General features: G+C 41.2%; 2 protein-coding genes across 3 annotated transcripts in view; both read right to left on the bottom strand.

The window, feature by feature from the left end:
• Positions 1–1758: 1758 nt before the first annotated feature.
• LOC106575963 (solute carrier organic anion transporter family member 1C1) lies at positions 1759–19241 on the bottom strand. Of its 2 annotated transcripts, XM_045699677.2 has the most exons (13): positions 19068–19240; positions 18711–18809; positions 14888–15021; positions 14302–14434; positions 13929–14053; positions 13543–13641; positions 9851–10138; positions 8768–8963; positions 5363–5528; positions 4855–5051; positions 2719–2783; positions 2458–2575; positions 1759–2373 (listed from the first exon to the last, which is right to left on the bottom strand). In XM_045699677.2, exons 4-13 carry the CDS (start codon positions 14349–14351, stop codon positions 2154–2156), a joined length of 1524 nt encoding a protein of 507 aa, XP_045555633.2. In that variant the 5' UTR covers positions 14352–14434; positions 14888–15021; positions 18711–18809; positions 19068–19240; the 3' UTR covers positions 1759–2153. The 2 variants fall into 2 exon arrangements, with proteins under 2 accessions (XP_045555633.2, XP_045555634.2); XM_045699678.2 differs by lacking the exon at positions 14888–15021 and having other exon boundaries at positions 19068–19241.
• Positions 19242–20713: 1472 nt separating this feature from the next.
• Positions 20714–25400, bottom strand: part of muc5e (mucin 5e) — a 38834-nt gene continuing 34147 nt past the window's right edge. Inside the window, exons 25-37 of the mRNA XM_082963326.1 lie at positions 25014–25255; positions 24614–24800; positions 24285–24492; positions 23883–24055; positions 23592–23643; positions 23360–23469; positions 22386–22417; positions 22137–22287; positions 21989–22026; positions 21748–21855; positions 21587–21626; positions 21067–21175; positions 20714–20935 (exon numbers count right to left, since the gene is read on the bottom strand). Coding sequence (XP_082819452.1) covers positions 20764–20935; positions 21067–21175; positions 21587–21626; positions 21748–21855; positions 21989–22026; positions 22137–22287; positions 22386–22417; positions 23360–23469; positions 23592–23643; positions 23883–24055; positions 24285–24492; positions 24614–24800; positions 25014–25255 — 1622 coding nt within the window. The 3' untranslated portion in view covers positions 20714–20763. The remainder of the gene's footprint in view (positions 20936–21066; positions 21176–21586; positions 21627–21747; positions 21856–21988; positions 22027–22136; positions 22288–22385; positions 22418–23359; positions 23470–23591; positions 23644–23882; positions 24056–24284; positions 24493–24613; positions 24801–25013; positions 25256–25400) is intronic.

The following is a 25400-nucleotide window of genomic DNA, read 5'->3' on the forward strand; positions in this document are numbered from 1 at the left end:
GACGTGAGTGCTACGGGGCGATAGTCGTTTAGCTCAGTTACCTTAGCTTTCTTGGGAACAGGAACAATGGTGTGAGGGTTAACACGTCTGCATGCGCAGACCAGCTGGCTGGTGTTTTTACGGACATATTCAATCAATCCCTATCATGCTTCAAGAGGGCCACCATTGTTCCTGGTGCCACTGCAGAAACATTGATGCACTCCCAACCAAGATGTCGCAAGTTATTTTATACTTCAAGTGTCCTTGAGTACTGCTAGTTTTATGTTGGTGGTGATAATTGGACTGTTATTTACTTGATTCTGGGCATCTTTTAGCATGGTTGCCAATAAGGCTGTGGCATTATCTCTTTCATGCTCAAACATCTTTTGGTGTAGCTGCAGTGTAGCAGGACACTTCAGGCTGCTAGCGACCAAGAGGTTATGAGTTGAAATTACATTTAAGGCCGATTCCAAATTGTGGTCACAGTACAAGATTTTACAATAATTGAAGTCAGAATACTATTTACTGCAACTTTAGGCAAAGTGCAGAAATGTATTTGTGCCAATCTACAGTATCTCCACAGACCTGGTGGCACAGCAGCAACTTCAGGTAGCTAGTAACCCAGAAGTTGAATCCCAAGTAATCAGCGTACAGCAGCATACTGTCCGTTAACATTAACACCTGCATTTTACTGTAACTAGTTCTAGATTTAGCAGATTATTGATGCAACTAGACAAAGCCTGCAGGGGACCATGACTGTTTAAATTGAATTAATGTCAATTATTTTCGAAATGACATTTGACACCTGGGTTTTTATGTGCTCCAATGTTGTCACGTTTATTGTCATGATGTCACATGTTGAAATGTTCCTCTCCTATGTTGTCCCATTTATTTCATGAGATTGTGTTTTAACATGTGCTCACATGTTGTCTTGTGTTGTTAGGTTCTTCTTTTTCAGAGTAAACAACTCACAGACACTAGAGAAGCTTAACCAAGTTTAATTCTGCCCAATTAATTTGCTACTATGGCCTATTTATTGCCTTACCTCCTCATGCCATTTGGACACACTGTATATAGCCTTTTTTTCTATTGTGTTATTGACTGTACCCTGGTTTATTCCATGTGTAACTCTGTGTTGTTATTTGTGTCGCACTGCTTTGCTTTTACTTGGCCAGGTCGCAGTTGTAAATGAGAACTTGTTCTCTACTAGCTTACCTGGTAAAATAAAGGTGAAATAATATATATTAAAAAAGGCTCTTTACAGCTGTAATTCGGACAGCCAAACATTTCTCACCATCACAGATATATATATATCCCACTTAAGACACTCCTCCTTCTCTCCAATCCTTACATCTTCTGGTTCCACAGGAAGAGGGTAACAGGATACTAAACTCTTATTACTCCCTTCGTGGGATCTGACCTCACCTCCTGACCTCAACCCCTCCTTCGCCTAATCCACAGATGTCCATCTGCCTCCCCTATAGCAATCCTGTGATCTCCTCCCATCCACCCAGCACATTCCACAGCCACTCTGTCTTTCTACAGATCTCCTTAATATAATATGCGTCTGATCTATCATGTCTTTAATATCTCAATGTTCAAAATTTCAAATCCAACAGTGTGGTGTCATGGTATTATGCTGACATTTTGCATCCCCTTGTTGTCACATTTATTTAACATGTGATCATGTTTTCACATGTGCTCACATTGTTGATGTCACGTATAGTTTCATGTTATTACGTTGCTTCACATGGAAATGGAAATAGGACAGAAATCAAGTTTGGAAAGAACTTGTAAGAGGTTTTTTGTTTATAGTATGTAGAGACAAGTAATAGGTGCGGCCTGTGGATGGCAAACTATTCATAATGAACTCATATGGGAGGAATACATCATTGGGATCTCATATATTGAATACTGCATTAATAACATTGAGAGGATGGTAAATATATCAGGGCTTTGGTCGAAGAGATCTAGCAGCAAAATCAGTTTCACAAATAGCGACCAATTCCTACCAATGTACTGGGTCTTGGCTTAAGACTGTACCGAGTTGTGGCAAAAAAATGTACTTGTTCATTTGACAAGTCACCAAATACCCCAAAACACTTCAGGTGGATCATGGGCATGGCACAATACAGGATCAAAAAACCATTTGTTTTGGAAATCTCTTTGGTATCTTAGATGGTGCTCTCACTGTCCCTGTCCAGGTCATCTTTGTTCTTAAAGATGCTGACCATTGCATTGGGATTGTTGTTCCCATTGGCCTCCAGGGCTGTAGCCTTGGCCTGGCTTCGCAGTTCCAACTTCTTCTGCCGCTTGGACAGTTGCAGGTACAGCACCACCCACAGCATGTTGGCCAGGCCGTATAGACAATAGACCAGACCCAGGAACGTTATTCTACAGGGGAGAGAAGGGACAGAGGTTATAATAAAGTCCATCCATCCATCCATCCATTTATCAGTTGAGTTCAGTTGACTGTACCTGAATGCATATGAGTCGTAGAGTCTGCATGCTCCTTGACCCCCACATCGCTTTAATCCCCACTTCAGACACGTCCTGTCAACCAAAGCTCCAAAGTAGATAGGGGGAGGGATTCCACCTGCAAACACACACACAAGTTACTGAAGTGTTTTACTTTCTCAAGTTCCTCAACCAAAGAAATTGAATGAAAATAGAACGTTTTGAGAATGTTCCACAAGGTTCTAAGATTGTTCTTACCCTCAACAAACTTATCTTACTTACCCAGAGTTCTGTCTATCAATGTATGCATCCCAAGAGCCAGTGATTTTAAATCGGGGTGTATAGATCTGAAACAAAACAAAAGCAACATATTGAGGTTGCAAACAAAAATAATACAAAAGTGATTCCAATCATAGGTGGGCAGTTTCAGTTGTCTGAAGTAAAAAAAGTACTACTTAAGTCGTTTTTGGGGGTATCTGTACTTTACTATTTACATTTACATTTACATTTAAGTCATTTAGCAGACGCTCTTCTCCAGAGCGACTTACAAATTGGTGCATTCACCTTATGATATCCAGTGGAACAACCACTTTACAATAGTGCATCTAAATCTTTTAAGGGGGGGGGGGGGTTAGAAGGATTACTTTATCCTATCCTAGGTATTCCTTAAAGAGGTGGGGTTTCAGGTGTCTCCGGAAGGTGGTGATTGACTCCGCTGTCCTGGCGTCGTGAGGGAGCTTGTTCCACCATTGGGGTGCCAGAGCAGCGAACAGTTTTGGCTGGGCTGAGCTGGAACTGTGCCGGGCTGGAGGTGCCGTTCCCTTCACAGCTCCGTAGGCAATCACCATGGTCTTGTAGCGGATGTGAGCATCAACTGGAAGCCAGTGGAGAGAGCGGAGGAGCGGGGTGACGTGAGAGAACTTGGGAAGGTTGAACACCAGACGGGCTGCGGCGTTCTGGATGAGTTGTAGGGGTTTAATGGCACAGGCAGGGAGCCCAGCCAACAGCGAGTTGCAGTAATCCAGACGGGAGATGACAAGTGCCTGGATTAGGACCTGCGCCGCTTCCTGTGTGAGGCAGGGTCTTACTCTGCGAATGTTGTAGAGCATGAACCTACAGGATCGGGTCACCGCCTTGATGTTAGTGGAGAACGACAGGGTGTTGTCCAGGATCACGCCAAGGTTCTTAGCACTCTGGGAGGAGGACACAAGGGAGTTGTCAACCGTGATGGCGAGATCATGGAACGGGCAGTCCTTCCCCGGGAGGAAGAGCAGCTCCGTCTTGCCGAGGTTCAGCTTGAGGTGGTGATCCGTCATCCACACTGATATGTCTGACAGACATGCAGAGATGTGATTCGCCGCCTGGTTATCAGAAGGGGGAAAGGAGAAGATTAATTGTGTGTCGTCTGCATAGCAATGATAGGAGAGACCATGTGAGGATATGACAGAGCCAAGTGACTTGGTGTATAGCGAGAATAGGAGAGGGCCTAGAACAGAGCCCTGGGGGACACCAGTGGTGAGAGCGCATGGTGCGGAGACAGATTCTGGCCACGCCACCTGGTAGGAGCGACCTGTCAGGTAGGACGCAATCCAAGCGTGGGCCGCGCCGGAGATGCCCAACTCGGAGAGGGTGGAGAGGAGGATCTGATGGTTCACAGTATCAAAGGCAGCAGATAGGTCTAGAAGGATGAGAGCAGAGGAGAGAGAGTTAGCTTTAGCAGTGCGGAGAGCCTCCGTGACACAGAGAAGGGCAGTCTCAGTTGAATGCCCAGTCTTGAAACCTGACTGATTAGGATCAAGAAGGTCATTCTGAGAGAGATAGCAGGAGAGCTGGCCAAGGACGGCACGTTCAAGAGTTTTGGAGAGGAAAGAAAGAAGGGATACTGGTCTGTATTTGTTGACATCGGAGGGATCGAGTGTAGGTTTTTTTTTTTTTTTTTTTTAATTTATATTTTTGACAACTTTTACTTTTACTTCACTACATTCATAATGAAAATAATGTACTTTTTACTCCATACATTTTCTCTGACATTTTGAATGCTTAACAAGACAGGAAAATTGTCCAATTCACACACTTATCAAGAGAACATCCCTGGTCATCCCTACTGCCTCTGATCTGGCAGACACTCAGAATCATGTCTGAGTGTTGGAATGTTTGCTTAATATAAGGAATTTGAAATTATTTATACTTTTACTTTTGATACTTAAGAATATTTTTGCAATTACATGTGCTTTCAATACTTAAGTATATTTCAAACTAAATACTTTTAGACTTTTACTCAAGAAGTATTTTACTGGGTGACTTTCACTTTAACTTGAGCCATTTTCTATTAAGGTATCTTTACTTCTCCTCAAATATGACAATTGGGTACTGTTTCCACCACTGGGCAGTTCCATCCATCCTATTGTCTTGTCTTACCTGAGCAGGACGATGTATCCAGATGTGCCCCCGCAGGCAGAGACGAAGGCCCCCAGGACAGAGACAGCCATGTAGAACTTAAACATCCTGTCACAGTCACTCTTCCTGGGGCACTGGCCCAAGATGGCGGACATGTTGGTTGGTGGAGCCATCAGCCCCACCTTCAGCTCCTGCATACATGTGCAGTTATGGAACTCCTGTGGAACAGAGGAAGGAGAAGGTGGAAAAACAGAAGGAGAAACAGTGACTTTAAATTCATCAAAGTTGGTTATGGGTTTGACCCACAAGGTGAGCAGGTTTTGGCTCCAGCCCAGTACTACACACAACGTATTGTGTGGTATAGTATATAACATTTCGAAGTGTTCACTGGAGTTCTACACTCATATGTTGTCCCTATGGAAACAGAGACTTCTGTAACAACAGAGAGATGTATGTGTTAGTAAACAAGGCAGGAGGAGTTGAGAGTAACTCAGAACACATTTAGACATTTAGTCATGAGATGTCTTACCATCTCCTTGCCTATGCCCGTGGAGGTCTGGCAGCCAGCAAGACAGGGGGAGGCATAGGTGATGCCATTTCTGGCACACACAGGGTCCCAGTGTTTCAGGGAACAGGAGCGGCCCATGTTACACTGAGACAGCAAGCTCTCCTGTTGGTAAGACACCTCTGTAGCCCTGGGGGATAAAGGTAACAATGTAGCTATGAGTCAAAAGTGTGACAATGTATTGTGTTTATTGTTTTACATGGCAGTGCTGTGCATAGATAATGAATACAAAGACAAAGATCAAAGTCTGTATTTTGTTATCTTATATTATCTAAATCAGTAGCAATAGTAATAGTAAAAAAAAATCTGATTTTGTGGCAATCCAAATATAATAGTTGATGAAGCACACTCACACTGTGCTTCATGCCTTCTCTTAGAATCACTGTATAAACGCTAAGTCTCCAGCTATTACATTTCTACAAATTAATTTACTCTATTTACGCAATATGAACTACAGTATTTACCCTTGGTAACCCACTTCTTGGGTTGTCACACTGTAGGAAGTATTGGATGAGCAGGAGGCAGGAGAGGAACTAACCCTAACCCTAACATTTACAGTGCTTTCAGAAAGTATTCCCTTGACTTTTTTCACATTTTGTTGTGTTACAGCCTGAATTCAAAAATAGAATAATATAAACTCAGCAAAAAAAGAAACGTCCTCTCACTGTCAACTGTGTTCATTTTATGCAAACTTAACGTTTAAATATTTGTATGAACATAACAAGATTCAACAGCTGAGACATAAACTGAACAGTTCCACAGACATGTGACTAACAGAAATGGAATAATGTGTCCCTGAACAAAGGTTGGGGATCAAAATCAAAAGTAAGAGTCAGTATCTGGTGTGGCCACCAGCTGCATTAAGTACTGCAGTGCATCACCTCCTCATGGACTGCACCAGATTTGCCAGTTCTTGCTGTGAGATGTTACTCCAATCTTCATCTAAGGCACCTGCAAGTTCCCGGACATTTCTGGGGGGGAATGGCCCTAGCCCTCACCCTCGATGCAACAGGTCCAAGACGTGCTCAACGGGATTGAAATCCGGGCTCTTCGCTGGCCATGGCAGAACACTGACATTCCTGTCTTGCAGGAAATCACACACAGAATGAGCAGTTTGGCTGCTGGCATTGTCATGCAGGAGGGTCATGTCAGGATGAGCCTGCAGGAAGGGTACCACATGATGGAGGAGGATGTCTTCCCTGTAACGCACAGCGTTGAGATTGCCTGCAATGACAACACACTCAGTCCGATGATGCTGTGACACATCGCCCCAGACCATGATGGACCCTCCACCTCCAAATCGATCCCGCTCCAGAGTATAGGCCTCGGTGTAACGCTCATTCCTTCAATGATCAACGCGAATCCGACCATCACCCCTGGTGAGACAAAACCTCGACTCGTCAGTGAAGAGCACTTTTTGCCAGTCCTGTATGGTCCAGCGACGGTGGGTTTGTGCCCATAGGCGAAGTTGTTGCCGGTGATGTCTGGTGAGGACCTGCCTTACAGGCCTACAAGCCCTCAGTCCAGCCTCTCTCAGCCTATTGCGGACAGTCCGAGCACTGATGGAGGGATTGTGCGTTCCTGGTGTAACTCGGGCAGTTGTTGTTGCCATCCTGTACCTGTCCCGCAGGTGTGATGTTCGGATGTACCGATCCTGTACAGGTGTTGTTACTCGTGGTCTGCCACTGCGAGGGCAATCAGCTGTCTGTCCTGTCTCCCTGTAGTGCTGTCTTAGGCGTCTCACAGTACGGACATTGAAATGCATTGCCCTGGCCACATCTGCAGTCCTCATGCCTCCTTGCAGCATGCCTAAGGCAAGTTCACACAGATGAGCAGGGACCCTGGGCATCTTTCCTTTGGTGTTTTTCAGAGTCAGTAGAAAGGCCTCTTTAGTATCCTAAGTTTTCATAACTGTGACCTTAATTGCCTACTGTCTGTAAGCTGTTAGTGTCTTCACGACCGTTCCACAGGTGCATGATCATTAATTGTTTATGGTTCATCGAACAAGCATGGGAAACGGTGTTTAAACCCTTTACAATGAAGATCTGTGAAGTTATTTGGATTTTTATTAATTATCTTTGAAAGACAGGGTCCTGAAAACAGGGTATTTCTTTTTTTGCTGAGTTTATATTTTTGTACCAATCTACACACAATACCCCATCATGACGACGTCAAAACATGTATGTAGGCATTTTTTGCTAATTAATTGAAAATTAAATACAGAAATATCTAATTTACGTAAGTATTCACACCCCTGAGTGAATACTTTGTAGAAGACTCTTTGGCAGTGATTACAGCTGTGAGTCTTTCTGGCCAAGTCTCTAAGAGCTTTCCACACCTGGATTGTACAACATTTGCCCATTTATTATTTTCAAAATTCTTAACTCTTTCAAATTGGTTGTTAATCATTGCTAGACAACTGTTTCCAAGTCTTGCCACTCAGGAACAATCACTGTCTTATTGGAAAGCAACTAGAGTGTATACTTGGCTTTATCTTTTAGGTTTGTCCTTGAGTAATGTGTTTTATTGGATTTGACCCAAACATAATAACTTGTCTTCAGGACAAAAAATGAATTGCTTTGCCACATTTCTTGCAGTATTACTTTAGTGCCTTGTTGCAACATGAATATTTATATTCTGTACAAGCTTCCTTCTTTTCATTCTGAATTAGGTTAGTATTGTCGAGTAACTACAATGCTGTTGATTCATCCTAAGTTTTCTCCTACCACAGCCAGTCAATTCTGTAACTGTTTTAACATCACCATTGGCCTCATGGTGAAATCCCTAACCGGTTTCCTTCCTTTCCGGCAACTGAGTTAGGAAGGACGCCTGTATATTTGTAGTGACTGGGTGTATTGATACAGCATCCAAAGAGTAATTAATAACTTCACCATGCTCAAAGGGATATTCAATGTTTTTTTTTTTTTTTACACATCTACCAATATCTGCCCTTTGCGAGGCATTGGAAAAACCTCCCTGGTCTTTGTGGTTGAATCTTTTTTTGAAATTCACTGCTTGACTGAGCGACCTTACAGATAATGAATTGTATGTGTGGGGTACACTATTATTGCAGACAGAGTAAGTCTATGCAACTTTTTATGTGACTTGTTAAACAAATTTGTACACCTGAACATATTTAGGCTTGTCATAAGAAAGGGGTTGAATACTTATTGACTCAAGTAATTTGTAAAAATTTAGAAAAACATAATTCCACTTTGACATTATGAGGTATTGTGTGTAGGCCAGTGACACAAAATCTCAATGTAATACATTTTAAATTCAGGCTGTAACCTAACAAAATTTGGAAAAAGTCAAGGGCTGTGGATACCTTCTGATAGCACTGTAAATTGCATGAACTACAGTACTTACCCTTGATAGGTCATGGTGAGGCCAGCCACCTCTGAGTTGTCACACTGTAGGAAGTACTGGATGAGCAGGAGGCAGAAGGAGAGGAAGGAGGAGATGATGGAGAGTCGGGCTGCTCCCAGAACGCTCAGCTTGAAACGCTTCATCACCAAGCCTCCCACGATGACCCCAACTGCCACCGCAGGCAGGTTCATCGAACCTGGACAGAGACAGACAAGTCAAGTTTGTAGTACTTTATTCTCCCAAAAGTGATCAAATCATTTGCCATGCATCACATTTTAAAACATAAAACAGGCTAAATTGAAAGATTTGCAAAGACTGTCAGGAAAGTAGTTGACCATAGATGGATACATGTGTATCAGCATGATTTATAATGTCTAGCATGTGTATAACTAATGCATAGCAGAGTATTTTAAATGCACTGTTACTGCTGAGAGTATAAGTTGTGTGGGAAAAGTGTTGCATGACAGTCATGTACAATATGAGCTAGATACTCGTTGACAAGTGGTGGTGAGTAATCAGGTTAGCTACTGTACTATCTAATAACAGTACAGAGTGCTCTTTCAGTTTAAAGTTGCCGCCCACACATGCACACACTTTTAGTCATGTTTATCTCAGTCACATGTTCTTTCAATGGCAACATGGCTTTGGCTTTCTTCTGAGTGAAGGAGAGAGAAAGTGTCTGTGTGTGTGCCTCTTGTACTGTAGCCTACCTATCAAGAAGATTGCCTTGGAGGGAGACTGCATGTAGACCTGCTCCATGAACTTGGATGGGGTCAGGGGTTAGGGGTCTGTTAAGGGTCAGTGGTCTGACTCTGGATCAGGTTTGTCTAAGCTGTAATGTCCATCAATGATTGAAGACAATGCAAGAATTCTGCCACCCCAGTTCCATTAGTCACTAGCCTCTTTCCCCAGCACCTAACAACTCTGGGATCATAGATTTGAAAGAATTGGACTGATGAAGGTTAGTTAGCAGAAACACAACTTTGGGCAAGGTGGAGCCATTACTTTTTCCAACACCTATCCCACCCTCTCTGAAGCTAGGTGAAGAGACTAGGAATCTAAATGGAATCAATCCCACAATACCTTTAGCCATGGCAGCCATGGTGACAGGCTGTGGTGCATCCTCCTCAGTATTGTCCTCTGGTAGGAAACTGCCCTGCTCCTGCTCCTCCTCTGGGGTGTCAGAGGAGTTCTTCGCCTGTATGTCCTCCTTCTGTTTCTTTTTGCTGGGGCTCTTGCACTGCTTAGCCAGAGTGTTGGGGAGGAACCAAAATGGAATCCCAGCCAGGAGCATCAGGAAGCCAGATACCAGGAAGCCTAACCACCAGGCCCCCACCCAGCGAGAGTCCTTGTGGTTGATGGAGATGCTCTCTGTGGGTAGGAGAGAGATACAGATGTGAGTGAATATGAGGGTGAACAGGGTCAGTTGATCAGCCGTTGCCTTAAAATAACTAACTGGGCTGCTGAATTCATATTCCATTATAATCTGAAATAGCAATAATATCAATATCAATGTTATCAAGTAATGCTCAAAATGTGATGAATCAGCTACATGGCTCAATTAGCTCTATAGAAATCCCTGGTAATCTTAGCTCTCTAAGGACCATCATTACAACACTGTTAAGTCTCCAGTTGAATAAACACCGATTCTTACATTTAACACTGTTCCAGTGTCTATACGGGTCCACACTTTTCAGTGTTAAATTAACACTTTGCTTAGTGTTAAGTCTTGTTCGTATATTTTCCAGTGTGCCTTTCGAGTAGTTACCACCCATGACTGTATTTGTTATTGACAGACATGGTTATTGCATTCATTGTCAGTCTTGTGGCCATCAGCAAGTGAGATCCAAAGTGAATATGTTTTCATTAAAATCTAATTCTTTAAGACACAGATACAATACACACACTGTGTGCACAAAACATTAAGAACACCTTCCCAATATTGAGAACTGCTGGCCCATGTTGACTCCAATGCTTCCCACAATTGTGTCAAATTGGCTGGATGTCCTTAGGGTGGTGGGCCATTATTGATACACACGGGAAACTTTTCAGTGTGAAAAACCCAACAGCATTGCAGTTCTTGACACAAACTGGTGCGCCTGGTACCAACTACCATACCCTGTTCAAAGGCACTTACATCTTTTGTCTTGCCCATTCACCCTCTGAATGGCACAAATACACAATCCATGTCTCAATTGTCTCAAGGCTTAAAAATCATTATTTAACCTGTCTCCTACCCTTCTTTTTCACTGATTGAAGGGGATTTAACAAGTACCATCAATGTGGGATCATAGCGTTCACCTGGATTCACCCGGTCAGTCTATATCATGGAAAGAACAGTATGAAATAATATTTTGTATACTCTGTATTTCATAAGGCCTAGTTTTACCCTAATACAGTGGCCTGAAACTCATGGTTTACAGGCCACTTCAGGTCTGCAAGTCACATTATGTTGGCTTGCAAGGTCATGTGTAATTCCTATTGGAATCCAGCCAGAATGTGAATATCCAACATTTGGAATTGTTATTCACTCACAACCTGCATTCAGCATTACTGCCAGGGTTGGGAAAATAAAGATATGACAGTACCTAAGGCATCTAAACTTGAACAACCATTTCAGTAACGGGTGAAATAAGTTCAAGTAACAGATTGGATTAGTTTAGAACAATGTATGTTATTTATATTTCCATTGCATGAAGTTAATTAATAAATCAATGTACATTTAATAAAAAATATAGAAATTGAAACAAACAATTCTAAAAATCACCCTGTAATAGAGCATGCTAGGAAATATGATAATGATGGGTGTGGTTTTGGTTCAACACTGGTTATTAACATCAACACTGGGGTTATTTTACACCACTGAGTGTTAATTTAACTAGTACAGAGTTAATATAACTCCTGAATTAACATTAGAATGTTATATTGAGAAATCAACAAAAGTTTTCACTGCCCAATTTGCTGTGTGGATAAAAATATACTGTTCTAGATAGATAGGATAATTCTTCTCTTAATGCAGACAGATTTAAATATCTCTATGTTTAGAAATGACCTTCAGCACCCAACAAGTCCCAACCAATAAACCGAGATGACCAAACCATTCTGCAAACAAACCACACAAACAACTACCCTCTGACACGATTTAGCAACATCATAGAAGTTAATCAACTTCAGATTCAACCAAAATAGATGGATTAACAACTTAGTAACTAATAAAATGAGGCAAATGCAACATGATTATTAGTAACACATATTCCGCCATAAATACAATATTGATGTGTACATATAAATTCATCCTAACTTACGTAAAATAGAAAATGTACGATTTGTTAGCTTTTTAGTGACAGGGGGCAGTATTTGGAAATTAGGATGAATGACATGTCCAAATTAAACTGCCTACTACTCGGGCTCAGAACATAGGATATGCATATTATTAGTAGATTTGGATAGAAAACACTCTGAAGTTTCTAAAACTGTTTGAACGATGTCTGTGAGTATAACAGAACTCATATGGCAAGCAAAAACCTGAGAAAAAATCCAACCAGGAAATGGTTTGTAGTTTTTCAAGACTGGGCCTATCAGTACACAGTGACTTAGGGTTCATTTTGCACTTCCTAAGGCTTCCACTAGATGTCAACAGTCTTTAGAACGTTGTTTCAGGCTTTTGCAGTGGACAGAGAGCAAACAAGACCTCCTGGAGTCTGATGACCGAGAGAATGACATGGCCTCAATTGCGCGCATTCACGTTTGAGGTAGCTGTGTTCCATTACATTTTTGAAGACATTTGAGTCGTCCAGTTGGAATATTATTGATGTTAAAAAGGCCCTAAAGATTGATGCTATACATCGTTTGACATGTTTCTATGAACATAAATATAACTTTTTTTGACTTTTTGTCGTGAAATTTTCGGCGCGCTTCCTACATTTGGAGTAGCTTACTGAACACGCTAACAAAGAGGACATAAATGATGGACTTTATCGAACAAAACAACATTTATTGTGGACCTGGGATTCCTATGAGTGCATTCTGATGAAGATCATCAAAGGTAAGTGAATATTTATAATGCTATTTATGATTTTAGACGACTCCAAAATGGCGGGTATCTGTATTGCCTGCTGTTGTTTTCTGAGCGCCGTACTCAGATTATTGCAAAGTGTGCTTTCCCCGTGAAGCTTTTTTGAAATCTGTCACAGCGGTTGCATTAAGGAGATGTTTATCTATAATTCTTTGAATAACAGTTTAATATTTTATCAACGTTTATGATGAGTATTTCTATAAATTGATGTGCTCATTCACCGGAAGTTTTTGGAGGAAAAGCATTTCTGAACATTACGGGATAATGTAAAATGTTTCTTTTTATATAAATATGAACTTTATCAAGCAAAACATACATGTATTGTGTAACATGAAGTCCTATGAGTTCAATCTGATGAAGATCATCAAAGGTTAGTGATTCATTTTAGCTGTATTTCTGGTTTTTATGACGCCTGTCCTTGCTTGGAAAATGGCTGTGTGGCTTTTATTTTTAGGCGCTGTCCTAACATAATCTAATGTTTTGCTTTCACCGTAAAGCCTTTTTGAAATCGGACAACATGGTTGGATTAAGGAGAAGTATATCTTTAAAATGGTGTAAAATAGTAGTATGTTTGAGAAATTTGAATTATGAGATTTTTGCTGTTTTGAATTTGCCGCCCTGCTATTTCACTGGCTGTGTCCCGCAGGTGGGACGCTAGCGTCCCACATAGCCCATACTAGTTAATTCAAGGGTCAGTTACCTAAATCCACAGAGCCAATGTCCACATAGATCTTGGCACAGAAGAAGCCAAACATGAAGCCAAATACAGGCCCCAGGATGCCAACAGTCTGTAAACACGCTGAGGCAGAGGAGACAGAGAGAGTTGATCAGATACAGTGGGCTCATTGTCATGGCTGGAATGGAATAAATGAAACGGAGTCGTGGTTTCCATATGTTTGATACCGTTCCATTAATTCCATTCCATGGACTCCATTGAGCCCGTCCTCATATAGCTCCTCCCACTAGCCTCATCTGGTTTGGGGCTAATACTGTATGTAGACTAAAATTCATAGGAATAATATATTGAACTATGTTCCCAGATGCAGCCAGACTCTGATGCTGTAGTGATGGTGATTAACTCATTACCTGCTTTACTCGCAACTGTAGACTGATCATTTATGACCAGATGACTGGTGTTGGCCAGACAAGGCAGAATACTTTCTGTAGTGTTTTCCTCAGGAATATGTGACAGGGTTGTTTCATATACATACCTGCATGGGAAAGAAATGAAATGTATGTTTCCTCTATAAAGTGATACATTGGTTTTGAGACGCCACATATCACTTCTTCATACCCAATCATTTCTTTGTTGTTTTTTGTACCACTTCTTTAGAAGTGATAAGATTTTATTTCAATTCTTTATTGTCACGCCTTATGTTCATTTATATGTATATACTATTCACAAATATAAACAGTCTAGAGATAAATATTCAATAAACCAAATAAGAGGTAGACTTACTGTCCCTGGAAGAAGTGTGGCAGAGCAGTGAGGAAGGTCCCAGCAGCCATGATGAGACAGCCAATCCCTATCAGTCTGGGCCTGTGGAGCTTCGCCCCAAACTAACTCACAAATGCTATCACCAGCAGGTTACCTGGTAGGAGAAAGAACAGAACCATGATATAGCCAATGAGTAATGTTTATGGAGCTAAAGTTAGAAGGCAAAACCTCACAGGGCGCAGGCTTTTAATGTTCAGAATCTAATCAACCCCAATACTTCTTGGAGTATATTTCTTAAAGGATTGTGAGAAAAATTTTGAAAATTCCACCTAGCCCATTACAGGGCTTTTAACTTTCAACCTTATTTGTCCCAGAGGAATTTTGGTTGTGCAGCAAGACCACAAGTAAAAAGACAAAAAAGAAACATGGAATGGTTAGGTGGAACCCTTTAACTGTACTGTTTACACACTTTCAGATGGTCAGGACAAGTATATAGGGCCAGGGTTTGATGTCCTCTTTAAGAACGATAATCATCATCTATTGATTTCGGGCCCTGGGAAAACAAGACTTTAGGACTAAGTATTAAGACATTAGGATTTAGGCCTACCAATCTCAAAGCTGCCATCAATGACTCCTATGAGTGAGCTTGGGATGTCGAAGCGTTTCTCTGATAGAACTCTTCATGTAGCTTCCCCCGAAGGCTTTTGCGAAGTACACAAAGGGCAGGGAAACCAGGAACAGCTATGAAAATAAACACAAAGCAGAGTTCCATGAAGTGTGTCCCTAGAGTCTAGATGTTGATCTGAGACCAGATTTGTGTTTCCCAGATTATAGTTAATGTTGGTGTTTGGGAAGGGTAAACTGATATCTAAATCTACCCAGAGAACAACAAAACAACATTGAAGGGTCAGGAAAACATGAGTATGGAATGTTTGACACCACTTCCACTGTCCTACATTCAGTTGATTGTTAATAAGACAGGACATCTACTGTAGTTCAAGACAATCCTAAAGCAACGAATAATACCCAGACACAGACAACAAGACTCTGACCCATTTGGAAAAGGTGTTGTCATCCAGCCATGTGCTCATATCGCTTCAGTTATCCTGTTGGGGCTAGGGGGCAGTATTGAGAATTTTGAAAAAAATATGTGCCCATTTTTAACTGCCTCCTACACCAACTCAGAAGCTAGAATATGCATATTATTGTTCAGGTTTGGATAGAAAACACTCTGAATTTTCTAAAACTGTTTGAATGGTGTCTGTAAGTATAACAGAACTCATATGGCAGTCAAATCCCTGAGACAAATTCTGACAGGAAGTGGATACCTGATGTGTTGAATTACCTTTAAGCCTATGCCATTGAAACACACAGGGGCTTATTAATCTTTGAGCACTTCCTATGGCTTCCACTAGATGTCACCAGTCTTTACAACGTGTTTTGAGTCTTATACTGTGAGATCTGACCGAACAAGAGCCTTGGAACGGTGGTGGCCGATTAGACTCTGGCGCGAGTTCATGTTGGGTACTCTCGTTCCAATACGTTTTAAAAGAGAATGCAATCGTCCGCCTTGAATATTATTCATGTTCTGATTAAAAAAGGCACTAATGATTTATGCTATACAACGTTTGACATGTTTGAATGAACGTAAATATTTTTTTCCCCCTCCTTCATGAAGAGAAGTCCGGCAGGCATAGATCATGTGCTAACAACACGGAGCTTTTTGGACATAAATTATGAGCTTTTTCGAACAAAACTACATTTGTTATGGACCTGGGATTCCTGGAAGTGACATCTGATGAAGAGAATCAAAGGTAATGGATTATTTACATAGTATTTTCGATTTTAGATCTCTCCAACATGGCGGTTAGTCTGTATCGCAAAGCGTATTTTTCTGGGCGCAGTGCTCAGATTATTGCAAAGTGTGATTTCCCAGTAAGGTTATTTTTAAATCTGGCAATCCGGTTGCGTTCAAGAGATGTAAATCTATAATTCTTTGAATGACAATATAATATTTTACCAATGTTTTCGAATAGTAATTATTTAATTTGTTGTGCTGATTGACTGGCGGTTATTGGAGGGAAACGATTTCCTCAACATCAACGCCATAGTAAAATGCTATTTTTGGATATAAATATGAACTTGATAGAACAAAAAATGCATGTATTGTCTAACATAATGTCCTAGGAGTGTCATCTGATGGAGATTGTCAAAGGTTAGTGCATAATTTTAGCTGGTTTTCTGCTTTTGGTGACGCCTGTCTTTGAATTGACAAAACATTACACACAGCTATTGTCAATGTAGTCTCCTAACATAATCTAACTTTATGCTTTCGCCGTCAAGCCTTTTTGAAATCGGACAACGTGGTTAGATTAAGGAGATGTCTATCTTTCAAAGGGTGTAAGATAGTTGTATGTTTGAGAAATTTGAATTATGACATTTAATTGTTTTCAAATTTGGCGCTCTTGATATTTCACCTGTTGTTGATAGGGTGTACCAGGGGTGGGACGCTTGCGTCCCACATAGCCCATAGAGGTTAAGGATTCATAACAGACAAAGTAACATTTTACAGGTTTGGCTGTTGGATGACACAGCAAAACATGTAACTCTTGTATCTGCCCCCCCCTCCACCCCCCCCCCCCCCTCCACCCCTCCACCCCTCCTGCTTCATCACCTTTTTGCCTATTTGGCCTCCCTCCCCTTCAGTCCCTTCAGTTCAGATATAGTTAAGAGTTTGTTTGCTCTTTTGTTAGTCAATCTGCCATTGGTGGTTTTTTCTAAAAGACTGAACCTGAGCTGTACAGAGAATAAACAATTAAAGAGCTGTCGGTAAAGGTCTGGATCAGAGGCTGTCCATGGAATACGTTTACACAATCACTGTAATCCCATCTGCCATAGACAACAGCAGCAAATATAACAGCCAGGCTGTCATGTAAAAATCTTCCCAGCGTGAAATAGTTCACAATCGTTCTGATCTTGTTCTGATTGTGATGTCATGCTGTAAAATTTCTCACAGCGTGAAAATAAAGCTCTGCCTTATCTCAGCTCACTGGTCACGATAACAAAACCCACCCATAGCACGCGCTCCAGCAGGTATATCTCACTGGTCATCCCCAAAGCCAACACCTTCTTTGGCCGCCTTTCCTTCCAGTTCTCTGCTGCCAGTGACTGGAATGAATTGCAAAAATCGCTGAAGCTGTAAGCTTATATTTCCCTCTCTAACTTCTAACTTTAAACATCAGCTATCTGAGCAGCTAACCGATCGCTGCAGCTGTACATAGTCCATCTGTAAATAGCCCACTCAATCTACCTACCTCATCCCCATATTGTTTTTATTTATTTTTCTGCTCTTTTGCACACCAGTATCCCTACTTGCACATCATCATCTGCTCATTTATCACTCCAGTGTTAATCTGCTAAATTGTAATTATTTCGCTAGTATGGCCTATTTATTGCCTACCTCCTCACGCCATTTGCACACACTGTATATAGACCTTTTTTTTCTATTGTGTTATTGACTGAACGCTTGTTTATTCCATGTGTAACACTGTGTTGTTGTTTGTGTCGCACTACTTTGCTTGATCTTGGCCATGTCGCAGTTGTAAATGAGAACTTGTTCTCAACTAGCTTACCTGGCTAAATGAAGGTGAAATAAAAATGTTGCCAATTCAATAATTGCACGTGTATCTCTTTATGTGGATGACTGAGCTCGTGAGGATGCCTCCCTCTCACACCTTCACTCGAACTCGAAAAACTATTCTGTGGGCAAGCGCATATGCTTCACACATCTGCCAATCAATGGTGACAAGGAGTATTGACACTGACCAATCAGAAGCTTTTGGAGGCATGAGATCATCATATAAATACCCGGACTCGAGCACCAAAGTGCTAAGGGTTGATGTGAGAAGATATCTTTTTGGCACTACTTTTTTGATTGACAGTGCATATATTTGTTAGTTAGATAGCTAAATCAAGGGCAAGGGAGGGTGAGAGAGAAACATCCGCATGAGCTCAGCCATCCACATAAAGAGACGCACATGCAATTATTGAACTGGGAACTATTTCACGCTGGGAAGATTTTTACATGATTTTTACAATACTTGACTTACTTTGTCGTCTTCATTCCTATGTGGAACATAAGGCTTCTACGAGAGAATGGCACTATTCCCTAGCTTCTCCCTGTTTGGCCAGTACTTCAATCAGGCTTATTTCATCTTATTGAACATTTATTTTTCTCTTTCCAGGATACATATTTTTTAAAAGAGACATCAGTTAAGTTCTTCTTGCAAGTTCTGTGTGGACCACAAAGTTCCAAATGTTTCTTTCCAAGTACATCTAATTTGACTGTTTCTCTTCATCATCTACTAGGAGGCATACGTCCTTACTACCCTGAATACCCTGAAGATGAATTGAGGAATTAAAACACTGACCTTCAGTTTGGAGCAGCAAGGCTCCCGGGGGGCTTTAGTTTCAACACTCATGATGACCTCTGCAGTTGACACAGGTAAATGTAGAGTGAACCAGGAGACCTACAGGCAGACAGACGGCAAGATCTGGGGTTGACTACTGTGGTTATCAAAACCTTCCGGTAGAATCACATTTTCTTAGGTACACAAATGTCAGTGCTGCTATGCAGGTTAAGCATTACATAATAATTTTCTCCTCCTGTTGCTCTAGTCATTATACCAATTATTAATCAAATCAGTCAACATACTATGTACAACACACACTATCCAGCACAAGGAACAGTATGTTGATTAAAAAAATACAAATATACCAGTTTTTACCAGTGCAGCAGCAGAGGTCCCACGAGGAGATGGAGAGATGTGTTAGAGCAGCAGAGGATTTCACTGACAGGACTTTGGTTGAAGAGCAAACCTTTATCTTAAAGAGGCATTATAGCCCAGGTAGTTTGGATCCTGGATGTTGATTGGCTGAAACTCTAACATCCATTCTACAGTAATCAGTAACCCGCAGGCCACCACTCATGTGAACTCTTTGATCATGTTGACATGCAGGTCTTCCCCTAAAAAACGTGAGTGTCCATGAGAGAGGTAGGACCCAATCATAGGAATCCTGGAGCAGAGTCCACAAGGTTCACGGAACACTATGGCTCAGACGCAAAACAAATAGACAAACATGCTCACACATTTACACACACAACCGCTGAACTCATGGAGAGAATATCATATGAGAGACTCCGTGACACACTGTAAATCCTCTCCTTGAGTCCTACTACTAAAAACAGTGTATTTTACAAGCAGGTCACATAGAGTTAAAGTATCAATCTTCTACAGACTTGCAGTGATTAAGGTCCCTTTTCCTCCCTCATGAAACTCATGAATGCTTTTCTAAGGCAGGGTGTAACCATGCCTGTTCAAAGTCTTCCAGGTCTTTGTTGTAGCGTTTCAAACAATATCACTCTCCCTCAACTGAGGATGGGACAGGAGGCTGTGGAACAATGGTTCTCAACCAGGGGAGCTAGAACACCTAGTGGGCCTTACAGAGATCTGACGGGTCTATGGAAAAGCATGGAAAAACATGAACTAACATGCCAACATGAATAGAAAAACATCAGCAACAAGAACATAATATTTTATGGAAGAGCACTGTTAGTTGTTTTAAGGTGAATATGTTATTGTTTATTATGAAGACAAAAGGGTTAGTGACATTGTGCCATTTAATTTCAGTGGGGTTTCCTCTTTAAAATGTTCTCAGAAAATATTTATATTATTCTTACAGGGGGTCTCCACATTTGAGGGGTGTCTCAGTAGGCCCCCCAGAGGAAAGGTTGAGAACCCATGGCAGCCATAGAAACTGATCCTGATTGGTAGGTAATAGTGCACCTATACATCTCTGATAGGATTAGCAACTTTCGTTGAACTCAGCTAATCAATACTGATGTTAATGTATCAGATTATTCTTAATCAATACTGATGTTAATTCAATTCATGCAAATTCATCAATGAAAGTCAACTGATTTTGTTAAGTAAATGGTTATTCAATGTAGAAGCTTCAGTACTTTATTTTAAATAAATCAGAAAAATCAAAGTGGTTACAGTTTTTGAAATAAACATTTCAATAAAATAAGAAAATCACTTTCAAATTGGAGCTGCAGTCATTTATATTAAAAAGTGCTGGGTTGATCATTAGAAGATTTCCTATGTGAAATCTATGGAACACATACACAATCAACAATATGCTACATACAATTGTGCATTTCCTGCACTGGAACAGAGAATATGCAATATAGAAAAAGTCCTTCGACCGATGTGCACTAGGTGAAAAACCTATTACACTAAGGAAACCATTGTTCTGCACGTACCGTACAGTATACCCTCAACACACCGACCAAGACAGTATTATAAGAAGGTAGCAGAATCTAAAAAAAACATTGATTTGGCACATTGTCACCATCTTAATAACAGTTCAATATAGATTTTTTGGTTTGTGTGCATATACGTTCAGAACACAAGGCAATGTTTACTGCAATATACTGCAGTTATGGCACTCGCAGCTGGTAACATGTGCATACAGGTGTGGCATAACGGAGCCTCCATTACAGGTCAGATTCACTGACTTCCTCTCATAACTCCTCACTCTGCAACACTCACACTTCTGTTCCAGGTGGAGAATACTGCGAGCAACAACCCATCTGAGGTTTAGAAAGAGGGAGGAGAGGAAGGAGAAGAGGACCAGACAAGATATTCACATTGTAGTCATGTCACACACTCTTATCCAGAGAAACATACAATAAGTGCATTAATAATCTCTGACCAGTCTTACCTCGTCTCTGTCCCACACTGGCCTTGACACATGGGCAGCTGTAGTGTTGCTGTGCAGTTGTCTACAGTGATGTTCACACTAGAAACCCTGGTAGCACAAGTCTGGTTACCTGGGGTAGAGAGAACGGCAGTGGGTGAGTGGAAAAAAATGCATCAACCTCATCATCACAGTTTTTTCTCTGAACTAAAGGTTTCTATGTTGAAAACTTTAACAATTGTTTTAACAGAGGACTGACAAACAAAATACTAAAATAGTTTTTTTTGTGAACTAACCCTTTAACACAGTTCAGAGTTACATTGTAAATAATCTTCCCTTGGAGCTATAAGCAGTAGATTCAGACTAGGAAACATTCTATTGTTGTTGATTTTCTAGTCTCTCCTTGCAGTGGAAACATCCACAGTGAATAAGTGAACCACCTCAGTTCAACCACTAGATGTCCGACTCTCCATCTCTTCATGGTCAGTGTGACCAGATATGATCATTTACCTACAACACAGACTGGAGATAAGAGTTAGCTTACATGTGTAGCAGCAATGTTGTTCGTCCCATACTCTGTCCTCCTAGAAACAAAAAAGTTACATTGAAAAGAATGTCCTGTAGCTCCATACGTTGTGACAGCTGTTGACGTAAAAATGTCTTCATAAATACATTTGATTGATACAGAGAAAGAGCAGCAGGTACCTCTGAGCAGTTCTGATGGGGACACACCCTTCTCACTGTCTGAGTGCCTTCTCTGGTACAGCTATAGGACTCACAGGGCAGGGCAAGGTCTGTCCATCTGTCTCCCACCTAACCAAACAGGCACATAGACATCAGACAATGAAGAGCTGCCAATGTGTACAAAGGTCTTGTGTGTATATATACATTTTTTCTGGTACAGTAGCTATATAAAATTGGTGTTTCTAAACATCTGGATGCTTACTTTGTAGGTCCTTCCGTCATAGTTACATGTCTTCTCAACTGCAAAGGAAAGTGAGGTAATGTGAGCACTAGGAAGGTGAGTGTATTTAGAAACACCCTATACAAAAGACATGCATCATTATTATTCAGTATCAGATCCATTATCTTACCACAGGTCTGTTTGCCACAGCAGCCGGTGACCAGGACTGAGTTCTGACTGCAGAGAGGTGGGGGGGAGGGGGGTTTAGGTTGACACTCCTCTGTCTTGGTTTGGTTGCTACACGTACACACCTGACAGTTGGATTGCCATGTCTCCCCAAGCTGTAAAACATAAGAACATTAATACTAAAAAGTACCAGTATATCAGCTCTGTAACAGAGCTGTAATCATGGAGCCATGAAAGCACATGGTCTTCTCACCTGCTTGTGTTCTCCCAGTGGACCCTTGCAGTCTGGAAGACATGATGAACAGGTTTAACTTCATACACATAAAACATCAGTATAGTATGAATGGTTGGGGTCAATTCCAATCTAATTGTAATTCACTCATGAAGTGGAGAATTTATGTTGAATTCAATTCGAATGTCAACAATCTTCAAGGTCTTGAATTTATTTGCAATTAAACTGTTTGGACTGTTTGAACTGGAATTGAAAAACATAACATTTTTGGAAGTGAATTGGAATACAATATTTGTATACTTCCCAGTAAATGAAATGAATGCACAAAGTATGACAAAACGCCTGCAGGATTTATGTAAAATTAATTTCAACTTGTATTTCTATATTACCAGTATAGCTAGGCTGTCTAAACAGTGACATGATCAGTCTGAAAGCCTGAAGGAATTGAATTTGAATGTGGAATTGTTGGGGATAATATTGAATTGGGAATTGAATTCATGTAATTTAACTTACTTTAATTCCTCTCAATTCCAATGTATCTCTGAATTTAACTTGACCTGGAATTAGAATTTAATTAAATGGAATTTACAGGGAGAGGGAATTTAATTAGAATTGAAATGGTGAAATTAACCCAACCCTGATAGTATGTATAAATTGCAAACCTGGAGGTCATTGCAGTCAATGTGTTCAGGCCAAATCCTGATTTGGGATGCTCATAGCACAGCATTTCTCAAACTCGGTCCTCAGGACCTCAAGGGGTGCAATTTTTTTTTTTTTACCCCTAACACTATCAAAGCTTGATGATTAGTTGATTATTTGAATCAACTGTGTAGTGCTAAGGCAAAAATCAAAATGTGCTCCCCTTGGACCGAGTTTGGGAAAACCTGTCTTAGCATAACTCAGATGTTCACAAGCTAAACTTCAACCTATACAAGTGGATTTCTCAAGTTAGGATTTGGCCCTAGGCTCAAGAGAGATTCCCAATCTCCACTCACAAGGACACTCCGACACACAGATCTTCTTGTGCTCCTCAGCTCTGAACTGTCCTCTGAGACAGAAACATCCAGCCTTAACTTCCTCCAGTACTCTCCCTTGAACACGGACTCTGCAGAAAGAACGTGGAACACAGAAGACTCTTGAACTTTTTAGACACTTTTTTATACAATTAGACATGTAAAATGTCCTCTGTTAAATAATGTTAGGACACAGGGAGATGGATTCACTTACCCTCCGTGACAGTAGTCATCCAATTGACCTTGGCACTCTCTGTACACCATCCCTGTTGGGCACCCAACAGCTGAAAAAAAGAACGTTATTTAGTGAAATGTTCTTTCGCTCTTCTTGTCCTTGTGTCTTAATGAATTTCCCCAGCATCAGCACACCATGATGGATAAATATATTTTATTATATACACAAATACAACTACATTTCTTAATTTTTTTTTATGTCTCAGCTGATTTTCCAAGCACCAACACACATTTCAGGAAGTTTTAGAAACTTTAAAAAAAGTTAAATTACCACAGGTGCCATTGGTGAGTGTTCTCCAGTTCACACAGATGCCTGCTTTCTTACACTCCTCAACAGCCTGCTCCAGAGGAGAACAAGCCATCTTGTTCCTTCGACACGAATCAAACCTACAGTTCCTCTCAAGCTGGCTCAGATCCACCTGCCTTCTGCAATCTGCAAAAACTCTGTAATGACACATACCAACAGAATGATCAACAAATAGGAAAATAAACCTTCAATAGTTTTACAACACACTGCTTTTGGCACAACACAATCAGTTTGTATGTTGCATGGTTTTATCTCAATATAATGTTTTATCATTGCTGTCACAGCAACATTGAATGAAACGCCAGATTTTTGACCATTTGGGAGATCATCATGTAAAATAAATCAAATTGAATTGAATCATCCTACGGGTGATGGAGAAGGTCACAGAGGGGGCTGCCAGGACAGCTGGAGGTTCGAGGAGGGCCTGTATGATTGCAAGGGACGTCCCTGGGAGCAGCGCTACACTCAGGCTTCAGGGGGTCCTCATAGATCCAGTCATAGGCGGTCTTATCACAGCAGCTGTCAGCTTCGGACTCCCCACTTCTACGCACACAAGAGCTCCCACCACACACACCTGCCAATGGCCAAAAATGTAAACGTAAGCTTGGAAATGCAAACATGCATAAACGCTCGCAAGCATGCACACAGTCAGGCATGCACGCACACACAGACACACTTCCTAGTCTAATACAAACCGCATTGTCCTTGGGTGTTATGCAGGAAATGCTCCATGGCCAAGGTGACAGTCACAGTGTTGGATGGTGTGAGAGAGATATGTGAGCGTATCTCAGGGATGTATACAGACACCATATAGCCGGTCGTCTCAAACCTGATACCATTCTCCTCATAGGGAGGCTTGACGCTCTTCTGGTTCAGAGTAGACTAGGACAGAGAGGAGCAGAATGGTTTGAGTGAGTGAGATCTCAGAAAGATCACTATCATGGCTATATATTCAAGAGTCAATCAATCAAATGTGCTGACTACTGGAATGAATTAACTAATAATTTAATGAATGGATGGACGGATGAATGAATCCTTAAACCAATCAATCAATCAATCAATCAATCAATCAATCAAGTTGAAGACCGGCAGTACCTTCACCCTGTACTCATCCGGTACGATGCTGACAGTGGCCGTGTTGTTCTGGTACTGCAGGATGATGCCTTTGGCACAGGAGCCGTCCAACTCGGGAATACAGAAGTAGTTGTCCACGGCAACAGTCAGATGGTGACGCAGCGTTTTCTCCTTGACCAGGATGTATGTACAATTATCCAGGAAGTCAAAGGTCACACCCTGGAAGGAGATGTAGTGAGGGTCTCCATAGAGGTCACAACGACCTGGGGGACAGGGGGAATAAGAGTAGAGGGGCATAAGAGTAGAGGGGGAATAAGAGAGGAACTGACTTATAATAAGTGCATTCCCTTAAGGAAGACAAAACTACTACATAAAAAGAGCATCAGACTTTGCAGGAAGTAAAACCCT

Source organism: Salmo salar, chromosome 17 (assembly GCF_965601325.2).
Source record: "Salmo salar chromosome 17, fSalSal1, whole genome shotgun sequence".
Taxonomy (NCBI): domain Eukaryota; kingdom Metazoa; phylum Chordata; class Actinopteri; order Salmoniformes; family Salmonidae; genus Salmo; species Salmo salar.

Excerpts from the sequence above, each read along its gene's own strand:
- LOC106575963 (XM_045699678.2), bottom strand. The coding sequence starts at position 14,351 with ATGGCTGCTGGGACCTTCCTCACTGCTCTGCCACACTTCTTCCAGGGA. Across the intron at positions 10,139-13,542 it reads CATTGGCTCTGTGGATTTAG|AGAGCATCTCCATCAACCAC; the intron begins GTAACTGACCCT and ends TCCTACCCACAG. Across the intron at positions 2,784-4,854 it reads GGATACATCGTCCTGCTCAG|ATCTATACACCCCGATTTAA; the intron begins GTAAGACAAGAC and ends GTTTTGTTTCAG.